At 35.6% G+C, this 23,164-nt stretch overlaps 1 protein-coding gene across 1 annotated transcript; it reads right to left on the reverse strand.

Moving 5' to 3' along the window:
• Nucleotides 1–9,013: 9,013 nt before the first annotated feature.
• LOC148849221 (methyl jasmonate esterase 1-like) lies at nucleotides 9,014–10,367 on the reverse strand. Its single transcript, XM_088951203.1, has 3 exons — nucleotides 9,910–10,367; nucleotides 9,686–9,823; nucleotides 9,014–9,576 (listed from the first exon to the last, which is right to left on the reverse strand). Exons 1-3 carry the CDS (start codon nucleotides 10,285–10,287, stop codon nucleotides 9,292–9,294), a joined length of 801 nt encoding a protein of 266 aa, XP_088807329.1. The 5' UTR covers nucleotides 10,288–10,367; the 3' UTR covers nucleotides 9,014–9,291.
• Nucleotides 10,368–23,164: the final 12,797 nt, after the last annotated feature.

The following is a 23,164-nucleotide window of genomic DNA, read 5'->3' on the forward strand; positions in this document are numbered from 1 at the left end:
TTTGGATTTGCTCCTAGGTGGATTGAAAACATTTTCCATACTTAGTTTTGTCATTTATAATAAAATATTCCCATGCAATAAAGACTACGACGTTATATGAGGTTGGTGTGAGGCGCAGTCCGTGGGGAGCAAATTCGATTCCCATTCAATGGATCAAAACAATACAAATCATCGTCCTTCAAAATAACAGATGTCAAAAACTCAAGAGAAAAATTGAGCACCGTTGCTGGGCTAATAAATGAGGTGCTACATTTGATAAGAGCAACGTGTATGAATGACTTATAGTTGAATGAAATCATTCAAGGGTCTGTGCCTATATAAACAAAGGCAAGATATTATTGGACGGTTGTTATATGCTAACCAAATCCTTTTCCACCTTTTGTTTGCAATTTATCACAAGCCACTCGTTTTCCACTCTAGATCCAAATGGGTGACAATTTGACCTGAACGGATTTTCTCTTTTAAGTCATATCACATTGGTGATTTGGAATCAACTTACAACCAATTGAATTAATGAAAATATTTTTGCTTTTGTTATATGAAAAAGCAGTTAATAGGCCCAATTTGTTTTCGTTGCGAGGCTGGATCTCCTGCTTACCCATATCCTTATCCACACCATAAATTTTGAACATATGTTCACTACTACATTTCTCTTTTTCATATGTGCATAATTGTATGTGAATTCAATGGGATGGATGGTATATTCATTCCGTCGGAACTCACCCATTAACCTAATTAACTTTTTAATCTAAAAATAATTAATCTTTCTCTTTCCCAATAATCCTAAATAGTCTCGTCCTCTCCATTCACAGCATATTGTTCCAGAAATCGACAATTGACAATCGGCGACGTACTCACCGACATCTTATTCTCTCCGTAGTCCATTGGTTAACCTTCTTCTATTCTCCATAACGTCCTATTCCAAGAGGTTTCACTGACATCCGACATTCGGCAACTGACAACCGGTAGTTGACAACAGAGGACGTGCTCACCGATGCACCGGTGGTTAAGTAACCTCAACCAAAACAAGAAAAAATTGAGCATTATTTTCTTATAGTTCTTCCAACTTGGTTCTTCTCACCGGTAGTTATATATGTTCTATTTTATTTGATTCACTTATTTTTATTTTTATTTTTTTTGGTCAGGCACAGTAATCTCCTTGGTTACCGGTTGCCAGTTGCCAGATGTCGATCAAATCTCTTGGAACAGGACGTTACGGAGAATAGAAGAAGGTTAATTGATGGAGTACAGAGAGAATAAGGTGCCAGTGAACAACACGTCATAGGTTGTCGGTTGCCGGATGCCGATGAAGTTTCCTAGAATAGTAAGTTGTGGAGAATGGAATGGAGAGAATGAGCCTATTTAGGGTTCTTGGGAAGGGGTAATATTAATTATTGTTAGGTTAAAAAAATTAATTAGGTTAATGGGTGAGTTTCGACGGAATGGTCTGTGTCCCATTACATAATTACATCCCATTGAATTCACATGCAATTGTGCACATGTGAAGAAGAGAAACATGCTAGTGGACATGTGTCCAAAATTTATGGTGTGGGCGGGGATGTGGGTAGGAAGCTATCGGCAAGAGATTCAGCCTCTTTCTTTTACCCACTCTGGTACATGTTTCCCTTGCAAAAGTTATCCAAATAACTTCAATGCCAACATTTTTCTTCATATTCACTTTACCTGGTTAGAGAGAGAGGCTGGAGGGGATTAACAGTTTTTGGTGTGTAAGTGACTAACCCACCCTTTAGGAGTGCATCGGATGTTGCGTGATCTGATAGTTCCCAGCTAGTTGATGATTCAGATGCCGAGTTGGAGGATTTCCTACTGGAAAGTAACTTGGATGTCAAGCTGAATATGGCTGAGTTAGGAGGTAGCTCGAATGCTGAGCTATGTAGTTCTCTAGAGAGACCTACAAGGAAATTGTATTAGAGTGCCCAAGTTGCTTTTACCCGGGGTGGGCACTCTAATGCGTAAGTCAGCGGATTAGGATTTTTAGAAGGAATTAGAGTGTTAGAAGATCAGAGTGTGTGAGAGCTGAATCATGCACACCTTCTTTTAGGAAAGTAATTCCTTTATATAGGTGTGAGTGGCTGTAGGTCCCTCGTAATGGATATGAGATTCTCGGATAGCCACTCCCTCTATGCTTGGAGAGAATACCTCAGTCAGTTACGTGATCTATGTAGAGGGCTAAGATCCGTTTGATTGACTTTGAGTTGGATGATGTGGGTAGGTGGGCTAAACGGTCTAGCGTTGTTACTCTTGGAGAACTCGGTCTTGATAATGGGCTCAAAGAGTAAGTTGGCAAGCACATCACGTAGGTCGATACCTGTTCCCAAGTCAGCTTGGTCAGTCCTTGGAGGAGGCCGCTCCTTACACCGAGGTGCCTTAGGTTAGCCAAGCCGAGGTACTATAGGTCTGCCCTAGACATGGTGCTGCTAGCCGCTCTATTGAGGTGGTCTACTTAGTTTTTAGGTGTCATCTACGTGTTTAGGGATGCCACATGTCGTGATGTCATTTAGAGGACCATTTTCCCCTCATCAACTACCCCTACTCCTGAGTTGGCGTTAACTCGGCGAAGGGAGTAGCTCACAATTTAGAGGAGCAAATTCTTAGTCTGGTAATTTGTTCAACCGGTCCACAAATCACTCGGCTCACTCATCCAACTTGGCTCAAAGAAGGGTGATGCTGTGATGAGGTTTGGATTTTTAAAATTTAAGTGGGCACGCAAGTTAGGCGTGTAGTACAATCTTTTTGATAGTTGATTCGCCAATAGGGCATCTTAGCCGTCGATTTTCCTCACGAGCAGGTTATAAATTGGGGGGTCCCCACTAGGGTCTCCCTCGCATTATTTTGAGGTTTTCACCGAGGGAGTGGGTGATCAGTTGGAGGAGAGTTCTGCCAAGAAATTGTTGTTAGATTGCCAGTTGAAGTTTGCTTGCTGCTGGTTTCTATTTCCCAAAACTAGTGAGTCCTTTTTTTTCTGTAAATATGTCGAGCTCTTCAGGTAGTTCAGAAGGGAGGTCGCTGAACTTTCCTTGGGTTGAGGATAGGTACTCCTTGCGAGAATGGAGAGGCTCTCATGCCGAGATCTCGACGTCTTAGTCGGATCTAGAGGTTACCCCATTCAGCCCTAGTGAGCTAAGTGGGGAACAAATAGTAAACTTAATTTCGACTTTCCAAATCCCTACTGAATACAATTGCATCCTACCTGGCTTGGATCAATTCCCATGGAGTCATGGCCGAGGTGAGGCTTGTGTCTTTGGGGAGGCACTGATCGCTGGCCTCCATTTTCCACAACACCTTTTCATTCCTGAGGTGCTTTTTTTTGTCTCCTTGGGGCAGCTTCATCCTAATGCTGCCTAGACTTTTGTGGGGGTGATTTCTTTGAGCTACCACTTAGATTTCTCTCTAGACATTGACATTTTTTCTAGGTTGTATAACATAAAAAATGTCCCAAACGTGCCCTATTGCTTCTATTTGCCTTTCCGTCACGGTTATAAGCTGATAGAAGGCTTTCCTTAAAAAATTTAGGATTGGAAGAGAAAATATTTCTTTCCTCCTCAGGAGGACAGTGGTGACGTAGTGCGAGAAAGGTCGTTGAAGTAGAGTTCAACAAAGAGCTGAGTCGTGAAGTTCAACATCTTGTGCATCAATGGTTTCTAGTAGAATAGTTTATAGCTGAACCCATGCTCGATCAAGTTACCCTAAGCCACTTAAGTAGGTCGACCGAATCATTCTTTGTACTAATTTTTGTAATTGATTTTTTATCTTGGCTAATCTTTCTTTTGTCTTTTTCAGAGGTGGCGAGTATTGCTTCCCTTCTAGCGGTGGCGAAGAACTAAAGAAGTACTTGCCATCATTTGCTCCATGCAATTGCATTAGGGCTTGGAAACTGTTGAGATGGTCGGTGGGGTCTATTGTTCCATTATAAGATTCCAAATTGGGGGCCTTAAAGTCTTTATGCTGTGGGGTCATGAGGATCTTGGTGGCCAATGACGAGGTGCGGGATACAAGTTGTAGCAGCGAGGTGCCAATCTGGCTGGCCTCCTTCTTCTTGTGTTTCTTCTCCACCTCGCTTTGCCGCTGGGGCGAGTTGTCTCTTCCTTGAAGTGCAATGTGAACATCTATGGTGCCTCCTTCAAAACCCTTCAATTAGGTGTTGTAGCTCGGGTCAGCTCTTTTATCAGGTCCGGTTCACGTTTTGATTGGGGACTTGGTTCTGGTTTTGGTTAGGAACCTGGTTCAGGTTCAGCCCAACGTTCTAATTCTATAGTTGTTGTTGTTGTGTTCGCTACTGCTGTTGTGGTTGCTATTGTTGTTGTATCCCTACCAAGGTAGCAAATCGATCTTCCGACATTTTCATCTATAAATTCATCTCCCAAACATAATTTACCAAATCATGGAACTAGCGCACAACGATCTCATTAGGAGCCACTGGGGGCTCAACCAAAGGGAGAGGCATGTTCACCTAAGGCAGTAGAAAAGCCAGGTTTGGCACAGTTGGGACGCTTGATAGGGTCAAGAGCAGTGTGAGTTGTCCGATGGCCACTGAAGGGAACTCTGGGGGTGGTACAGCCTGGTCCTTCCCCCTAGTGACCTGGTTGTTGTTGTTATTGTTTGTGGGTTGGTTGCTAGAAGAAGCCATTAGATCAATAGGAATGAGAGAACAAGGTGAAACTATGACTTCTTATTGTGTGTTTCCACAAACGGCACCAATTTATGGTGTGCGATTTGACAACTCCCTACTAGTTGATGACTTGGATGCCAAACTGGAGGTTTTCCTACTAGAAAGTGGCTCGAATGTCGAGACGAGTGGTGTCGAGCTAGGAGGTAGCTTGGATGCCGAGCTAGTTTGATCGGCTAACTGTGTAGTTCTCTAAACAGATTTGCAAGGAAATAGTATTAGAGTGCCCGGGTTGCGTTTACCCGGGTGGGCACTCCGATGCTTATGTTAGCGAGTTAGGATTTTAGAAGGAATTAGAGTGCTAGATGATTAGAGTGTGTGAGAGCTGAATCATGTGTGCCTTCTTTTAGGAAAGTGATTCCTTTTATATAAGCGTGAGTGGCTGCAGGTCCCTCGTAACGGGTCTGAGATTCCCGGAGAGCCGCTCCCTCTATGCATGAAGAGAATGCCTCTGTCGGTTACGTGATCTATGCAGAGGTCTAAGATCCGTTTGATTGACTCTGAGGCGGATGATGCAGGTAAGTGGGCTTAACGGTCGAGCATTGTTACTCCCGGAGAATTCAGTCTTGATAATGGGCTCAAAATGTAAGTTGGCGAGCATGTCTCGTAAGTCGCTACCTGTTCCCAAGTTAGCTCGGCCGGTTCTTAGAGGAGGTCACTCCTTACATTGAGGTATTATAGTTTGTCCCTATATGAGGTGCTGCTAGCCATTGTGCCGAGGTGATCTGCTTACTTATTGATGAGGTGTCATCTAGGTGTCTAGAGATGCCACATGTCGTGATGTCATTCGAAAGCTTAGATTACCCCTCATCATCATTGATTACCCATGCTCTCAAAAAATTTACTTACCATAGGACCCACTATAGCACCGTAAGAATATAGGGAAATTGGTTAATTACGTTAACTAACTTAGGGCATGTTCGTTTGCTCTGAAGTCTGACATCTAAAAGTGCAATAATTACATTAAGAGGTATATTGGTATTAGTAAACTTTTCTCTCCTCTGAACTCTAATTGTAGAGAATGTTGTTCTGAATTCTGAAAATTATCAAATATCCATTTTGACACCATATATGAGAGTTTTTGTTTGTCTTTTAGGGGTATCATTGGAAAACAAAAAGTTGTATGATTGCATTTTAAGAGATAAGAGATAAGAGGAAATGAGCAATCATTTTTCTGTTAAAGTTAAAAGCTTCCTCTTAAGAGATAAGAGTTAAGAGGAAACGAAGGCCCTTACTCATCGTGAGATACCGACAAATGAACGAGGTCTTAACATACAACCAAAATAGACTACATCCATCATATCGAAGGTCAAACCGCATTTGCTACGACACTGTCATAGTGCTACGCTGAAACAACTAAATCAAAACCTTCAATGTGTTGGCATGTCCCCACCTTGAATTAGATGAAGTGGCGTCTTGGTGGGGCCACTACAATACATTTAAGGCTATCTTATATATATATATATAGGATTGGGGTGCTCTCTCCATGCAAGAAATGGTGAGTAGACCTGCTCATGGGCCGGGTGGCCCGACCCGACCTAAAATTAGACTTAAAATGGGTTATGTGATTATGTCCATTTGAATAAATTTTTTGATTTAAGAATGTAAACCTATGTTTTAAAACGTAAAAGAAAGGGAAAAAAACCATCTTGTAGGCCAATTGTTCATTTAAATAGAAAAAAAAAACCATATGAATTTTTAATTCTAATTTGAATAGGGCAAATTGTAATTTTTTTATTAGGTCGGGCTTCGGGCTCGGGCTTTTTATCAGGGTCGGGCTCAGGTCGGGCCTAGTGTATTTCCATTAATGATGAGTAAAATCCTGGCCCGACCCGACCCATGAACAGGTCTAATGGCGAGTAGATTCCCACGTGAGAGCAACCCATTTCCTATTAATTATATAAATATTGTTAAATAAATATATAATAATTATTATATATAATTATCTAATTATATAAATATATATAATAGTTATTATAAATATTGTTAATAACTAGATATCGAATTATTCGAACGATTTTGACTGTTTTATTAAATTTTTGTTAGAACGGGCCAACTGTTCGACCCAGTAACTGGACCCCTAACCAATTTGGTCTCCGGGTCGGTTTTAAAAACCATGATGTTATGCCATTCGAGCGTGTGACTCATATGACCCGAAAATGGAACCGTTATGGCCATCGGTTTTCGGGTCAATGGTTCGACCATCTGATTCGAACGGACAACCCGTTTTGACAACAAAAAATAAAAAAAAGGCCAAAAACCATTGAATGGGTTGACGGTTTGACCACTCAAGTCAATGGGTTATTGACCGATTCGATGGTTTTTGGCTAGGGACCGGAATTGGCGTAAAACGGAATTGGTTGCTTGGACGTTTCCCAATAAAAAAATAAAAAAACAGAGGGCCCATTCTGATAATAAAAATTACAGGCAAAAAATTGAGTGTGTGGGGTCCATTAAGTAGTACCATACGTGTTATGTCATTCGAGCGTGTGACTCATGCGACCTGAAAACAGAATCGTTCTGGCCACCGGTTTTCAGGTTGATGGTTCGATTGTTCGGTTCGAATGGTGGCCCATTCTGACAACAAAAATAAAAAAACGACCAAAAACCATTGAATGGGTCAATGGTTCAACCGCCCGAGTCAATGGGTCATTGACTGATTCAATGATTTTTTGCTAGGGACCGAGATTAGGATAAAACGGAACCGGTTGCTTGAATGGTTCCCAATTAAAAAAATAAAAAACGGCCAAAAACCATTTTATGGGTCAACTGGTTGATGGTTCGACCGCTCAAGTCAATGGATCGTTGACCGATTCAATAGTTTTTGGCCAGAGACCGAATCAACGGCAACGATTCCATTCCAGCCCCTGTCAAGGAGGGCCCTTCCACTAGTGATTTTTTATTTTAGCCACCTATGAGGGTAATTGGAGCTTTCTTCCTCCTCCCCAGTGAATTAATGCCAATTGCGATGCATGATTCAATCATACGTTATAGCTCTCCCAGTCTCCCCGTGGCTTTTGTCGCTTGAGAAGAGGTTGGTAAGTGCGTGTATGAGCAAAAGCTGGGCATCTAGAAGATGTGAGTGAAATCTGATATCAATCTTGCTGTTGAAGCCATTTCCCACATAGAATGATGGATACTGTTCAGCTCTGTGCCCCTCTCTTTGCTATTGGCATAGAGTTCTTCAATCAAGAACTTCACTTAATAGTTTAAGTTGTTAGGTTGAATGGTTATTTGAAATGGTAGGGGAATTTATTTGTCCAAATTATCTAATGGTTGGTTCCTTAACATGATAGGAGAGTTTGTTTGACCAAATGGTCTAATGATTCTTTCAAATGGTAGGAGAGTTTGTTGACCAAATGATCTAATGATTGGTTCCTTGACATGATAGGAGAGTTTGTTCCACTTGGTTAATAGGGGCAGATCAAGCTCTTTTGGCGTCGGGCCTTGCTGTTAGTTACTGTGAAAGATCAAACCTTCATTGTTAGCTCTTCAATGTTTAAACACCATTTTTAACGAAGGTATTTTACTCTAGTCCTTTTCAGAAAAACTTCCTCATAATTTGCGCCTCACACCAAGGATTATCTCTTTGCACTTGCATGTTGTCATTAATGGGGAATATTTTCAATGAATGACTGCAAGTAGTGCTGTGAGATTGGTGTGAGGTGCGTTCCGTGAGGAGAAAATCCGAATTCAGCTGCTAAGTCTTCTGTCACTATAACCAATGCTTGTTGAAGCTTTACCCCAAATAGTCAAAGGTTGGATGCTTCCAGTCTGGATCATTTCCTCACAAAGTGCTTGTTGAAGTTTAGTGTGAGGCACACTCTATCGAACTTTATTTCAATCAACTGTTGGATGTTATTATGGTGAGGTTAAAGCGCACTTTCTGTACCATGCCTTTACCAATTAAAAAAACTTTGAATTGCCATTTCACTACCAAGTTCATCTAACACCACGAAATGTGTGGTTTGAACGTGTTTTTGTTGTCAGGTGATTCATACTCGAAGTTTATTCCAACGCAGCACCCAGTACCATGTCAAAATGTTATTGGACTCCCTTGGAGTCCAAATGCACTAAACCCGGAGTGGTCGTTTTCTTCCGGTCAATGAATCATATAACATAAAAAATTCTTTCTTATCCGGTTTCTTCCTCTTCATTCTCATGTCATGATCATGTTAATTAATTAATGAACCAAGAAAACAAAAAGCTGTAAAATTTTAAATTAAAAATTAAAAATTATACTGCAAAAGCGATTGAAAGCAAGAATCACAACAATAATTAACAGTTCAACACCCGCTGGGCGGTTGCACCATAAATACCCAGAAATGAATATAAAGTTGTTCGTCTGTATACAGGGTTGGAGTCTTGGAGTACTTGGAGATGATCGATCACAGTTCACAGTTACACAGACCTGAAGACCCATAAATAAATTAAAGAAAAAAGAAAAATCATGATATATTGTCTTCTGCAATTAATTAAGCCAATAATTCTGCATACAACTACAGGTAGTACAAAGACTTCTCCATCTTCCTAAACATAGACTTAATTGTGGTATCCAAATCAAAACTCTTCATTCAACTGATCAATTCATCATCCTCATCAGATCAGACGTATTTCTCAGAAATCTCCTGTAAACATGAGCAGAGCTCATGAGGCTTTGAGAGCATCACCATATGATCAGCACCCGTAATCACCTTCACCTCTTCGGTTGGATAATTCTCTACCATCCACCGCTGGAAACTTTCCTCCAGGACTCTATCTCCCTCGCATACCACGAAAGCTCGACTGACCGACCCGAATTTCTCCTCAGACAACAGTGTTGTGTCCTTGGATAAATCTTCTCCGAACAGTGCCGCCGGCCTTACCAGCATTTTGGCCAGTGTAATATCCTGCCGTGAATGAACACGTACGTACAGTTACAATATATATTACCAACCGATCGATTAATAACTTTATTCGTATTTTACAGAAATGACCTATCTATATATATATACCAACCTCAGGTTGGCAGCGGTTGTACATCCTCTGTGCCAAGTACTCCGGCCCAAATGTAATTGAAGCCGGGATGCTCTCCGGTGTAGGACCCAACGTCAGTTGAATACCTGATAGAGATTCCGGCGAAGTTCTTCTAAATAACTGATTTCCAGGAACGAAAACATGGACTCATTAGGTAACAGAGGTGACGTCGACACAAGTTTATTGAAAGCTAGTGTAATAATTACCTCTTCTAGGACAGTTGCAGGAGGAGATGTATAGTCTGGCATGATGGCAGTGACGAAGACACCGGCGGCGATCTTCTCGGAGAAGCTCTCCATGGCTAGTGAAATGGCATTGCCGCCCAAGCTGTGACCCACTAGGATCACCCTTTCACCTGGAGGAAGAGAGGCCATCAAATCCATCAGAGGTTGCACGTATTCGAATACCGATGAGACCTGATTGAGCTGCTTTGGGTCGACACCACTAGCTGCGAGATCTAGAGCTGTGACTCTGTGACCCCCAGATTTTAGCAACGTCGCCAGTTTATACCAACACCATGCTCCTTGACCAGCGCCATGAACCAGAACAAAATGTTTCATCACCCTCTCATCCATATCTCTCATTTCGTTTCTGCTCTATCTTTATTTTCTTATTCTTCTTTTTTCAGTTTTCCTCAAACCCCATTAGCTCTAGCTCTCTTCTGCTACATATATATAAATTGGCATTGAAAAGTAATCCAAGTTTCTCACTCCCATCCCTTATTTCTCTATTTTTCAAAACCCAATTCTGTCCTCTTTCACGCTACGTCTTTGACTACCAATTTTGTCTCCTCTTTGACCCGAGTGAGGTAGGCATAGGGCACGTAGGCACCAATGAGAACGCGCTTACTTTGATGAGATAGACTTCATGGGTCGGGTCGGGCCGGGCTCGGGCCGGGTTTTACTATTCATCAACAGAAATATGTTAGGCCCGAGCCCGAACCCGAAGCCCGACCTAATAAAAAAAAATTAGAAAGTTTCCCCATTCAATAATCAATATAAATCAGAATTTATTTACATTAAAAAAATATATAAATTTAAAATTTATTTATATTAAAATATATATATAAAGAAGGGAAAGAGGATGTGGAGAAGAAGAATTTGGTTGGAAAAAAAAGGGAAAGAGGTGAAAAAAAGAGGGGTATTCAACTAGGTTTTCTAGGTTTATTTATAGGTCGGCCCGGGTCGGGCTCGGGCCGAGCTATTTTGGCAAATCCCGAGCCTAGCTCGAATTTATTACGGGCCGGGCTTTTTGGCCCGAGGTTAAGCCCACGGGCCTATATACCTGTTCAAGCCCATCCGGGGACCGGGTTAGCCCGTCGGGCCACCCGACCCATGAACAGGTCTAGCTGTGAGAGTGTCGTCTTTGGCTAGTAGATCTGTTGATGGGCTGGCCCAATCTAAGATGGGCTTGGACAAAAATCAGGCCTGCGGGTTTGGGCTCGGGCCTAAAATATCAGGCTTAAGCTTTTTTTGGGGATAAGTTTGAGCTTTCTCAAAAATGTTTAACCCGAGTCCAAGCCCGAGTCTGACTTGATAATATATTTATATAATAAAAATATATTTTATATAAATATATATATATATATATATATATATATATATATATATATATATATATATAGTATTTTTTTATTATTCTTACCTTTATTCAAGTACTAGTGAGATTTTTCATTATTTTTTTTAGGTTTTGAGGTCTTTTAATATAAACAGAACAGTTTTTATTGAATAAAAAAGAAAAAAAATATTTTTTCCAATTTTCTTGTTGGGCTCGGGATCAAGACCTAGATCCGCTGGTTGAGCCTAGATATATTCTGTTAATACTGAGACAAATCCTGGCCCCAACCCGGCCTGACCTGACCCATGAATAGGTCTATTGGCCAATATATTAGCTACGAGACAACATCGATCTTAGGCTCAAGCTTTACTTCAAGGATTAGATTATTACATTATCTATTCAGTGAATCGCTTGCTTCTACTCCAATTCTTACCACCATTAACTTAGCTACAAATACTTTGTTCACATTTTCTCTTGGTATCTAGTGTATGTGTATATTAGTCCTTATTCATTTTCCTTCTTTTGTTTTTCAGACTTATTGTTTACATTCACATTGTACTTTGAATTTTAAGAGTCTGTTTGATTTGCAGTTGAAATTGGAATCAAAATCCTTTAGAATTAGAATTAGAATGGTCAATTCCCATAGTCTATTTGGTACAGACAGGAATGAAAATAAAAATTAAAATCAACAAGAATGGAGTTTCATTCCCAAAGGAAGAGCAGGGAATAACTATTCCCTTAAATGGAGGAATACCATTCCAGCAGGAATAGGAATAGAATTCCGATTCTGCCAAACCAAACAGTTGGAATCGGAATAACCCTTTCTGATTCCGATTCCAAACCTCTATTCTTACAAACCAAATGAGGCCAAAGAGTAAATGAAGAACACCCATCAACCAAATAAATACAGAGTGAAAGTAAAGAAAAGATGCATGGGTGCACAGCAGCCCTCACAGTAATATAGTTGGTCGATCCATGCTCATGAATATGGGGTGTCCCACTTCCATCCTCAAGGTAGCTCCTAGCTTCTCTATATTATTCGTTATGCCTAACCACAAATGGCCAATTAATGAAATGATGCCTACTCCATCACATCGTGTTCAGCAATCATATTCGGTGAAGTGAGCCTATCAACACTTCTCCACATTTGAAAGCTCTACTTCTGGTCCCCGCTTCAATTGGAAGCTAATTTGGAAGCTCAGAATACCGCACAGATTCCAGGTTTTCTTATGGAAATTAATATGGGATGGTGTGCCTACTAAGTGGAAATGCTTACCATGGCTGCAAGAAGAGGACCTAATACGTAGCTTCTGCAAAGTCAGCGAGGAGACAACCTTCCACCTGTTCTTTGAATGTGCTTTTGCAAGGGCAATTTGGTTTGAAGTCCAAATCGGGCTGAACCCAGCCATAATATCGAAAAACCAACCCCACACCATCATCACCCAGTGGTTTACAAGCCTAAAATCAACACTAGGTGAGCAGCAAGCACTCTTGTACCTCAGTAGATTCAGCATCATCTGTTACTTCATATGAAAAGCATATTCGAAAATAGACAACCGGATCCATATCATGTCATACAGATGGCATCCCAATTCCACCTAACACACATCATCCAGCATAGGCAAAGACATTGCACCGTCTCACTATCACAGTCTATGCCAACCTTAGATGTTGATGGCTCCTTTGATCCTAATACAGGATATGAAAGACGAGGGTTCATCATCCAGCATGTGCAGCATCAACTCGGGAAGCCTAGCTGGGCCATCGACAACTATGATGCCGAAACAAGAGCTCTCTTAGGAGGTCTGCAAGCAGCACAATCACATGGTATTACCCATCTTTTGGTTTTCTCACATAGCGCAGCCTTAATAGAATTTACTACCACAGATAAACCAATCCAATGGTCTGATCATCTCCACCGAAGCTACTTGCAAAGACTGATTTCATCTTTTGAATTTATTGAGTTTGTACATATAAGTAGAAACAACAATTGCTTCTTTTGACTAAAAAATAAGCAATTATGTGGATTACACTCGATCTCTTTTTTAGGCTCAGTTTGGCAAGACTAGTACTGTCTTATTTGTATCTGTCCTCAGTTTGGCAAAATATATATTTGTATTTTGTGCATTGTATATATTTGTATCTGTCCTCTTCCCCAACTGAGTACTGTCTTATTCGTATCAGACTCAACTCAGGTTTTGCATTTTACATATTTATATTTGTGCTCCTTCTGAATTGAGTATAAATATGTAGGAGTGTAGAACCTTATATGTATTTGTATTTGTACTATACATATTATTTTATCTTGGGCTTCCTTTGGAAATAATACAAATATAAATATTTACAGTGCAAAGTCTTATATGCCATATTTTTAAACCTTGTATTTATGCTGATACATATTTGTATTTGCACTCTTCCCAAACGAAGCTTTAGGCTATGTTTGGTTTGAAGGAAAAGATAAGGGAAGCTAACTACAAGGTTTGTAAAAATTTCTCTACTTTTTCCTTCAAACCAAAGACAGCCTTAAAAACACCATCCACGTACAATAGGCCCATCACATTCCATTCACATGAGCCATAAGGACCTGTAACAAGCTTTGTGATTAAAGCTTGGAAGGAGTACAAATACAAATATGTAGAGTGCAAAACTTCATATTTTGTATTATTTTATATATATTTGCACTCTACACATTTAGTTTCCTGTTGATGAAGTAGAATGAACTCCCTGCCCTCATGCTGCATGAGGGCAAAGTGATACCTCTTCCCTAAGGCTGCGTTTGGGAATGATATAAATATGTAGAGTGTAAAATGGTTCATATATATAAATTATAAAATTGGGTTAGTTTTGCACTGACAAATGTACCTTCTTACCAAAACAGACTTGATGCAAACATGATTTCCAATAAAGCATATGTTTTTTGTTTTTTTTGTTTTTTTTTATCAAAAGTTCACTTGAATGCAAATTTACTTTTTTTTTTATTTTTATTGATGTTCTTTTACATCTTATTATCAATGTAAATATGCATTGGTTTGTCATTAATTTGTCAATGCATAAATGTAATGTTGCCAAACACAAGCAAAAGTGAACCTGAGTGCAAATTTACCCTGAACCAGGATTTATACTCCATTTGCATCATTTCCAAATGCATCTTAAATAACGAAGAATATGGCATTTTTGTTTTTATTTATTTATTTTTCTTTGATTGTTTAAAATATATTTTAAAATTTTAAAGAATAACTAGGGATAATATAGACATTTTAATCTTTTTGTCCATAAGGATACCGTCAATTTTGCAGAATCTAGGTTTAAACTACTTCTCATTGAGGGCACCTCACACTAGCCTTACAGTAAGTCACAGCCATACATTAGGAATATCTCCCCAATGACAATTAATATACCAATATGGAAAATACTCCTCCATAAATGTTGTGAGATTGGTGTGAGGAGGACCCTATTACGAATAAATCCAAATTCATCAGTTTAACTTCAAATATTTTAGTCTTTTTTTTAAGACGTGGATCTGATGTAGGCTTTTGAAGTTTGACAAGAAAGAATGCATTAGCGAGTGGCTGAGTCATTTTGAAATCTAAAGGCTATGATAAGGCCAAATGGCCGGTGATAAGACAATTATTTGGATGGATAGTGGAGAAATGTTTGAACAGAAATAATTCATAAACCAAAATCATCATCTAAAATTCTAAAGTCGGTCTGATACATGTGTGATACATGTGGGCTATCTCCTACCACACAAGGTGAATCCTGATAATCTTTATTCTTACCTAACTTCAGCAATAATCCAGACCTCCCATTTTTTAATTTGCGTTAATTGGGCCGGGCTGGGGGAGTGGGCGACATGAAAAACATAAAAAAACTCTTTACGACATCTTCCAAACACGGAATTTTGATCTTTTTAGTGTAAAACACCAAAAGTGAGTGCAAATTAATTTTTTGTTTTAAAAATGCCCGAAGGTTGACCCATTCAACAATTACTCAGTTACATCAGATTCCAAAGAATGAATAAAAAAAAGTAGGTGTTACAGACCAAGTGTGCATTGAATAACAAGACAAAGCATGTTTAGCTAGTCTAGGGGCAACCCGATTACAAAGCTAGGGAGCAAAAGTAACTGAATAGTCTTGAAACCAGCCAGCATTCAAATTTTATCTACCTTAGCATGTCAAAGGTATTTGAAGATTCAATTTTGAATTCGATATTTGATATAATTGAATTGAATTTGGACATGATTTGATTCGATTTAATAAATATCCGAATTCAATCAGTTTTTTAATTCTTATATTCTATATATAAAATATTTATTTTATATATTTATTAATTATCTAAAATAATTAATCAATCGAATTTGAACTGAAACGAATATTCAAATATTTAATTGAATTAGAATTCGAATATTGGTTTCCAATATCCATTAAGTGGATATTGAATTTTCTAATTGGATTCAAATTTGTAGAAGCTTCGCCTTTTCCTCGAGGGTCTGCAGTTTGCTCAAACTTTGGACTGCTCCCTTTGCATTCTTGAAGGCGTTGCTCTAACTATTGTCAACCTTCTGTCCTGAGTAGATAGCGACCCACTATGGCGACTTCACAAGGTGATAACGTGCTAACAGTGCTGCTCATTGTATAGCTAGACATGGTCTGTCCTTGAATCACTCTTCTCTTGTACTTGGATTTTGCCTCCTGCGTTTCTTTTTCAGTCTCTTGTAATAGATTTATTTACCAAGTACGTTGAATGGATTTTCCTTAGGACTTGAAAAAAAAAATTATGTCGTTGAGCTAAAAAAATTGACTTTGAAACTAATGTTGGTAGTTTCTATGAATCCATTCAGTATCCCAATCGAAAAAGAGATTGGATTTGGTCCTAACAGAACTATGTTCATGCCATCCTCACAGCCTAGTGCAGCTGTGCATTGGAATATCTCATTACTTCTATATTTTTATTCATAGAGAGATATTCCCAATGCGCAACTGCAACAGGCTGTGAGGACGATATAACATGGTTATGTGAAACCAAATCCCATCTCATCAACAAGGGTCAACGCAAAAGTTCTTCCAAACGTGTCCAAAGTTGGGTGGATTAGGGACATCACAATAGAATTTTAATTGTGGCAATCAATTTGTTTACAAAAAGAGTCGTTTGGTGAAGAGGGATGAAGGAGTTAGATTTGTTTTCTTTTTGTTCATGGGCTCAAGATTCGTTTAGTGAAGATTACCTAAAGCTGTAAAACAGGCCATGTTGGGCCAGCACAACTTGAGGTGGTGGTGGTGGTGGTTTGGGAAAGACTTGATTATGGTGGTGGAGGAAGGAATTGAAAAGAGGAGGGGGAGGATGAGGTGGAGATTGAGAGAGAAGGCGGTGACAGTGGTTCTGTGGAAGGGTGTTTGCTCACCATTGTTGGTTGGTTTCCGTCCGATGAGAAGGAAGTGAATAGTGATCTTTTGAAGGTGGGGGCAATCCTTGGAAATGAACAAAACGCTAAAGACAATCTTGTCCCCAAAAAACAAAGAAGAAATAAGTACTTACTGAATTAGCAATTAAAAAGCCACCCAATTTTGACTTATTTTTAATTACTTATTTTCAAAGTAAACACTCATTTTGGGCTTTTCTTCCAAACATGAATAAGTGCATATTTTCCATTTTACTATATGGTCCCCGCACTTAAAACAAGTACTTATTTGAATAAATATTTCCATCAAGTGTTCCCAAACAGATGCTATATAAGCTAAAAATAGTAGTTCAAATTACATTTTCAGCCCTTATATATAGAGAGGTACTAAATTCAAAAATTGGGATATTTTAGTCAAGAAGAAAAGTTTTACACCCTCATTAGTACCATTAGTAGCAATTAGTAATTAAACACGTACATTGCATGTGATAATTTTTTTTTCATATTAAATACTTGAATTTTAGATATATCATAGTTAAGATATAATTTAAAAATTAATAAAAGTAACAATATAATTAAAAATAAACTTAAATGCTTGTAGTAAATGTGCATATGCATTGCACGTGAATATTTAAAATTACAATAACAATTACTATTATTATTTGACTATAACATCATTTCATTTATTGATAGATTTTAAATTTGGCATTTCATTTTCATCATTATTAAGAATACTTCTTACATTTGATACTTATTTTTGTTTAGTTGAATGAATATACAATATTAGAGATATGCTCTATTTTTTATTTATTTTATACTATATGTTTTACTTATTTTAATTTTTTATTATAACCCATTTGACTCCAAATGGTTGAATGGCTTACCCACCACTAGGAGGAAAGAAAATGATTTTGATTGCAAATTACTTTTCAAAATATCTATTTTATATTATTAAAATTAATATTTTGAATTTAATTAGTAGAATTTAATAATAAAAAATATATATCTTAAATATAAGATTTAATGAGAGAGAATAGGAAAATAGTTTTATTTCCAATTGATTTTAAAATTTACATTGCATTTTCATCATTAATAAAATATTTCTTATTTATCATACTTATTATTGTTTAATATGCCAAATATATGATGTTAAAAATGTTCTCATTTTTTTTATTTCTATATTTTTGCACTTTATCTATTTTTGTATTTTATTATTTAATTGTGACAACATGGATTTTTATTTTGACAATTATTTTTATTTAATATGATGAATATAGAACATTAGAAATGTTCCTAAATGTTTTCAAAAAAAAATTATTTTTCATTTTTTGTGTTCTATCCTTTTTTAAATATTTATTTTCAATTATGAAATCATGAGTTTCTTTGAAAAGTTTGATCATTGACCCACCATCTAGATCAGAAAATAGCTTATCTTCTAAATCAGTTAAATTATATATTTCATCTATATTATATAAATAATTTTTACTTATCACACTTAATTTTGTTTAACATAATTAATATATAATTTTTTATATATTTTTTGATCACTTGTAATTTTCTATTTTTAAAAAATTATTATTTAACTATAATATAATTGATTAATCCATTTGACTAAAACCACTAACCCACCACCCAAAAAGAAAAATAGTTTGTTTTTTAAGTTGACATTAAATTTTGTATTACATTTCCATCATGATAAAATTATTTCTTATGTATAATACTTATTTGTGTTCAATATAATGAATGCATAATATAAGAGATACACCCAATATTTTATTTTCTATAAATATATAACACTACATATATGCCCAAAATTTTCTCTATTTATTTCTTTTTGTGATTTTTTTTATTTTTTATTTTTAAAAGTTTTATTATTTGACTATGACATCATTTGATTTCTAGGTAGATCTTAAATTTGGCTTTTCATTTTCATCATTAATAAAAATACTTATTACATTTCATAATTATTTTTGTTTAGTATAATGAATATAAAATATTAGAGATATGCCCAATTATTTTTATTTTTTGTATTATATATTTTATTAAATTTAACTTTTATTATTTAATTATGACATTATTTACTAACCCATTTGACCCCAAATGGTAGAATTGCTTACTTACCACGAGGAGGGAGAAAATGGTTTTCTTTTTAAATTACTTTTCTAAATATTTATATTTATACTATTAAAATTAATATTATGGATTTAATTAGTAGAATCTAATGATAAAAAATATATCTTAAATATAGGATAAAAGTTTTACATTCATTTTCCATTAATAAAAACACTTCTTATATTTCATAATTATTTTTGTTTAGTATAGTGAATATAAAATATTAGAGATATGGCCAATTATTTTTATTTTTTGTATTATATACTTTATTAAATTTAAATTTTTATTATTTAATATGGAATTATTTATTAACCCATTTAACCCCAAATGGTTGAATTTCTTATTTACCACTAGAAGGAAGAAAATTGTTTTGTTTTTGAATTACTTTTCAAAATATTTATTTTTATACTGTTAAAAATAATGTTGTGGGTTTAATTATTAGAATTTAATGATGAAAATATATCTTAAATATAGTATTTAAGTTTTACATTCATTTTCCATCATTAATAAAAACATTTTATATTTAGCATCCTTATTATTGTTTTATATGTAGAATATATGATGTAAAAATGTTCCCAATTTTTTTTAATTTCTATATTTTTTTTTTACATTTTATCTATTTTTTAATTTTACTATTTAATTGTGGCAACATTTGACCCAAAATGGTTTAATTTCTTACCACCACTTAGATGAAACCACTATTTTTTTTTTCTAGGTAGATTTAGTATAAATTTTTATATTATTGAAATTATTAATTTAATATGTATGTATTTAATTAATAGAATTTAATGGTGAGAAGAAACAAAAATGTCTTAAATATATGATTCAAAGAAGATGAATTCAAGTTAATACATTAAATTTTGGATTTAATGAGAGAGAATCGAATGCATTAAATATCTTAAAATTACTTCTTTTCAACTCATTTAATATCAATAACCAATTACCCTATTTTCCTTCATTTTTTATCAATAAAATAAAATATGGAGGGATAAATTTTGTCCTCAGGAAATTCGAATAATATTCTTGAGGCTATTTGTGCTTTTTAAAGTAGCATAGATATAGGATGATCATAATGAAATTTCTTATTATTGTTATTTCTAAAGCTTATTTAAGTACAATATGCTTTACCATGGTTCAAAGTATCAATTTGTTGGGGTTCAAGTATCTTCTATGAAAACTTTAAATATAAAATCATAGAAGCTTGTTGAGTATTGCTTCGGATCAACAATTATGTATAAAAAAAAGTATCAATATGTTCAATATTGAAAAATTCAATATGAAACATTTAAAAACTATAATACTTACTTTTTTTTTAGTTTCAATCAATGTCCACCTAGCCACATTTAATATTTTTTTAAACATGAAAAATGACCATAATTCCCAACATATGGCACATTGCAAGGTTCAAAAGCCAATACGTATCCCAAGATGTGGTATGATATGTTATGATATTTTGAACCTTGCATTGGACCTAGATAGTAAGTTAGTGGTGGCAGGGTACATATGTGGGCCTATTGGAATTCACTACACAAAGAGCCTACTCTTTAGATTTGTACCAAGTTACTAATTGAATTAGGTCAAGGATTAAAAAACTTATGATATATTGAGATTTATTTATTTATTGGGATGAATTTGCAACATGCATATACACTCTGCTAGCTAAGGGCATGGTTTAAAGCACAAAAATATCAACATTCTTAAATTGCTCAATCAAGATTCTAGGGTTGACAACAAAAAAAGAAATACCAAACAGAAAAACAATTTCATTTTTTGGTTAATAAATTTTTGTATTTAAATTTCATTGTCAATAAAAAAGTATTGTTTATCACACTTAATTTTTTTGTATGATTAATATAAAAGATGCTGAAAGGGGCGTAAAGGGCTAAGAGTAGACCAACAAATACACAGGTAAAAGTAGCAAAAATGATATAAGCACTAATAATTTAATAGTGGACATGACATAAATAGAATGGATTGGCCAAACAGGATTTATGTAGCCGACCGTATAGTTAGGATAAGGCATGGATGATGTTGATGGGGCTAGAAGGGCTAGGGGTAGACCAAAAAGCACATGGGTATAAATAATAAGAAATGATATAAGTACTAATAATTTAATAGTGGACATGACATAAATAGAGTGGATTGACAAAATAGGATTTATATAGCCGACATACATACATACATACATACATATGTATGTATTTCTTTATACTTATAAGTTTGTATTTCTTTGCATTTAAAAAAAATAAAACTTGTTATTTAATTATAACATCCTGAGTTGACCAATTTGACCTAGATGGTTGAATTGCTTGCCATCTACCAAGATGGAAGAACAGTTTCATTTTTGGGCCGATTTGAAAACAAACATGATTTTTATAATGCTAAAAGTATTGGATATAGATTTAATTAGTAGTAAGAAAAACATCTTAAATATAAGATCTAGTAAGGGAGAATATGGGTTAATGACTTAAGTATAAAACTTAATGTAATAGTAGTTCAAATTACATTTTTGACCCTCACATAGAGGGACTAAATTTAATAATAGGTATGTTTAGTCAAGAAGAAATCATTCATGCTTTAAATCAATAATCTTTTCTTCAATTAATTTGTTTTGTTAATACATGATGATCATAATAAAATTTCTTATTATTGTAATTTCTTAAGCTTATTTAATTATGCCCAAGCATTTTTTTGGGTATATGTGATGTGGATTAATTTGGACCACATAGGGGTGTGGTGCTGTAGGCCATGGTTAAAAGCATTAATATGCTCAATATTGAAAAATTCAATATGAAGCATTTAAAAGCTGCAATACTTTATTGCAAGGTTCAAAAACCAATGCATGTCTCCAAGATGTGGTATGATATGTTGTGATATTTTGGACATTGCATTAGACCCAATTAGTGGGTTAGTAGTGGCAGGGTACATGTGTGGGCCTACTTACATTTAGTACACAAAGAGACTCCCCTTACACCTCCTCAAAGGGAGGGATTCCAAGCTACTAATTGAATTAGGTCAAGGATGCAAAAAACTTATGATATATTCAGATTTATTCATTTATTGGGATGAATTTGCAAGATGGGTATACACTCAACTAGCTAAGGGCATGGTTTAAAGCACAAAAAATATAAAAAATTGCTCAATCAAGGTTCTATGGCTCATAAAAAAATATCAAATACAAAAATAATTTCATTTTTTGGTCAATAAATTTTGCATTTCATACGTACCATCAATAAAAAAAATTCTTTTTATCACACTTAATTTTCTTTTATATGATTAATATAAAAGATGTTGAAGGGGCTATAAGGGTTAGGGTTAGACGAAAAAACATACAGGTAAAAGTAGTAAGAAAAGATATAAGCACTAATAATTTAATAATAGACATGGCATTAAATAGATTGTGTAGATGAAACAAAATTTATGTAGCCAACCCCATATATATAGTTAGGCTAAGGCATGATGATGTTGAAGGGGCTATAAAGGCTAGGGTAGACTGAAAAACACATGGGTAGAAGTAGTAAGTATAAATACTAATAATTTAATAATGGACATGACATTAAATAGAATGGATGGACGAAACAAGATTATGTAACCGACTTGTATAGTTAGGATAAGACATGGATAATGATGATGATGATGATGATGATGATAACAGATTGAAGATGTGACCATTTTTTTTTTTACATTTTTTTTATAATTTTGTATTTCTTTCCATTTAAAAAATTTTGTTATTTAATTATAACATCCTGGATTGACCAATTTGACTTGGATGGTCGAATTGCTTTCCTGCTGCCTAGACAGAAGAACACTTTCATTTTTAGGCCAATTTAAAAGAAATATGGGTTTTTAGTTTGAATCAATTTCCACCCAACAACATCTAATATTCTTATTTAGACATGAAAAGTGCCCTTAATTCTCAATGCATAGCATTTGGCAAGATTCAAAATTCAATACATATCCTAAGATACAGTATGATAAGTATGATATATTGCAACATTTTGAACCTTGTACTAGACCTAGTTAGTGGGTTAGTGGTGGCAAGGTACCTATATCGACATTCACTGCAGAGCCTTGTAGATTGCAAAACCATACCACAAAGGGAGTAATGCAAGTGAACAACTGAATTAGGTTAAGGGTGCAAAAACTTATTTTATATTGAGATTTATTCATTTGTTGTGATGAATTTGCAAGATGGGTACACACTAGTTAAGGGCATGGTTGAAAGAACAAAAAATAAATAAATAAAATTACTGAATTGCTCATTCAAGATTCTGGGGCTGACAGCAAAAAAAATATCAAAATGATGAAAATGACCATTTTAAAACACAAATTATTTTCAAAGCATTGATGAACCAACCCTTAAGGCATTATCAAGATGAACTTTTCTTAATGG

Source organism: Nelumbo lutea, chromosome 6 (genome assembly GCF_056320005.1).
Source record: "Nelumbo lutea isolate HS-2025 chromosome 6, American lotus-T2T, whole genome shotgun sequence".
NCBI classification, from domain to species: domain Eukaryota; kingdom Viridiplantae; phylum Streptophyta; class Magnoliopsida; order Proteales; family Nelumbonaceae; genus Nelumbo; species Nelumbo lutea.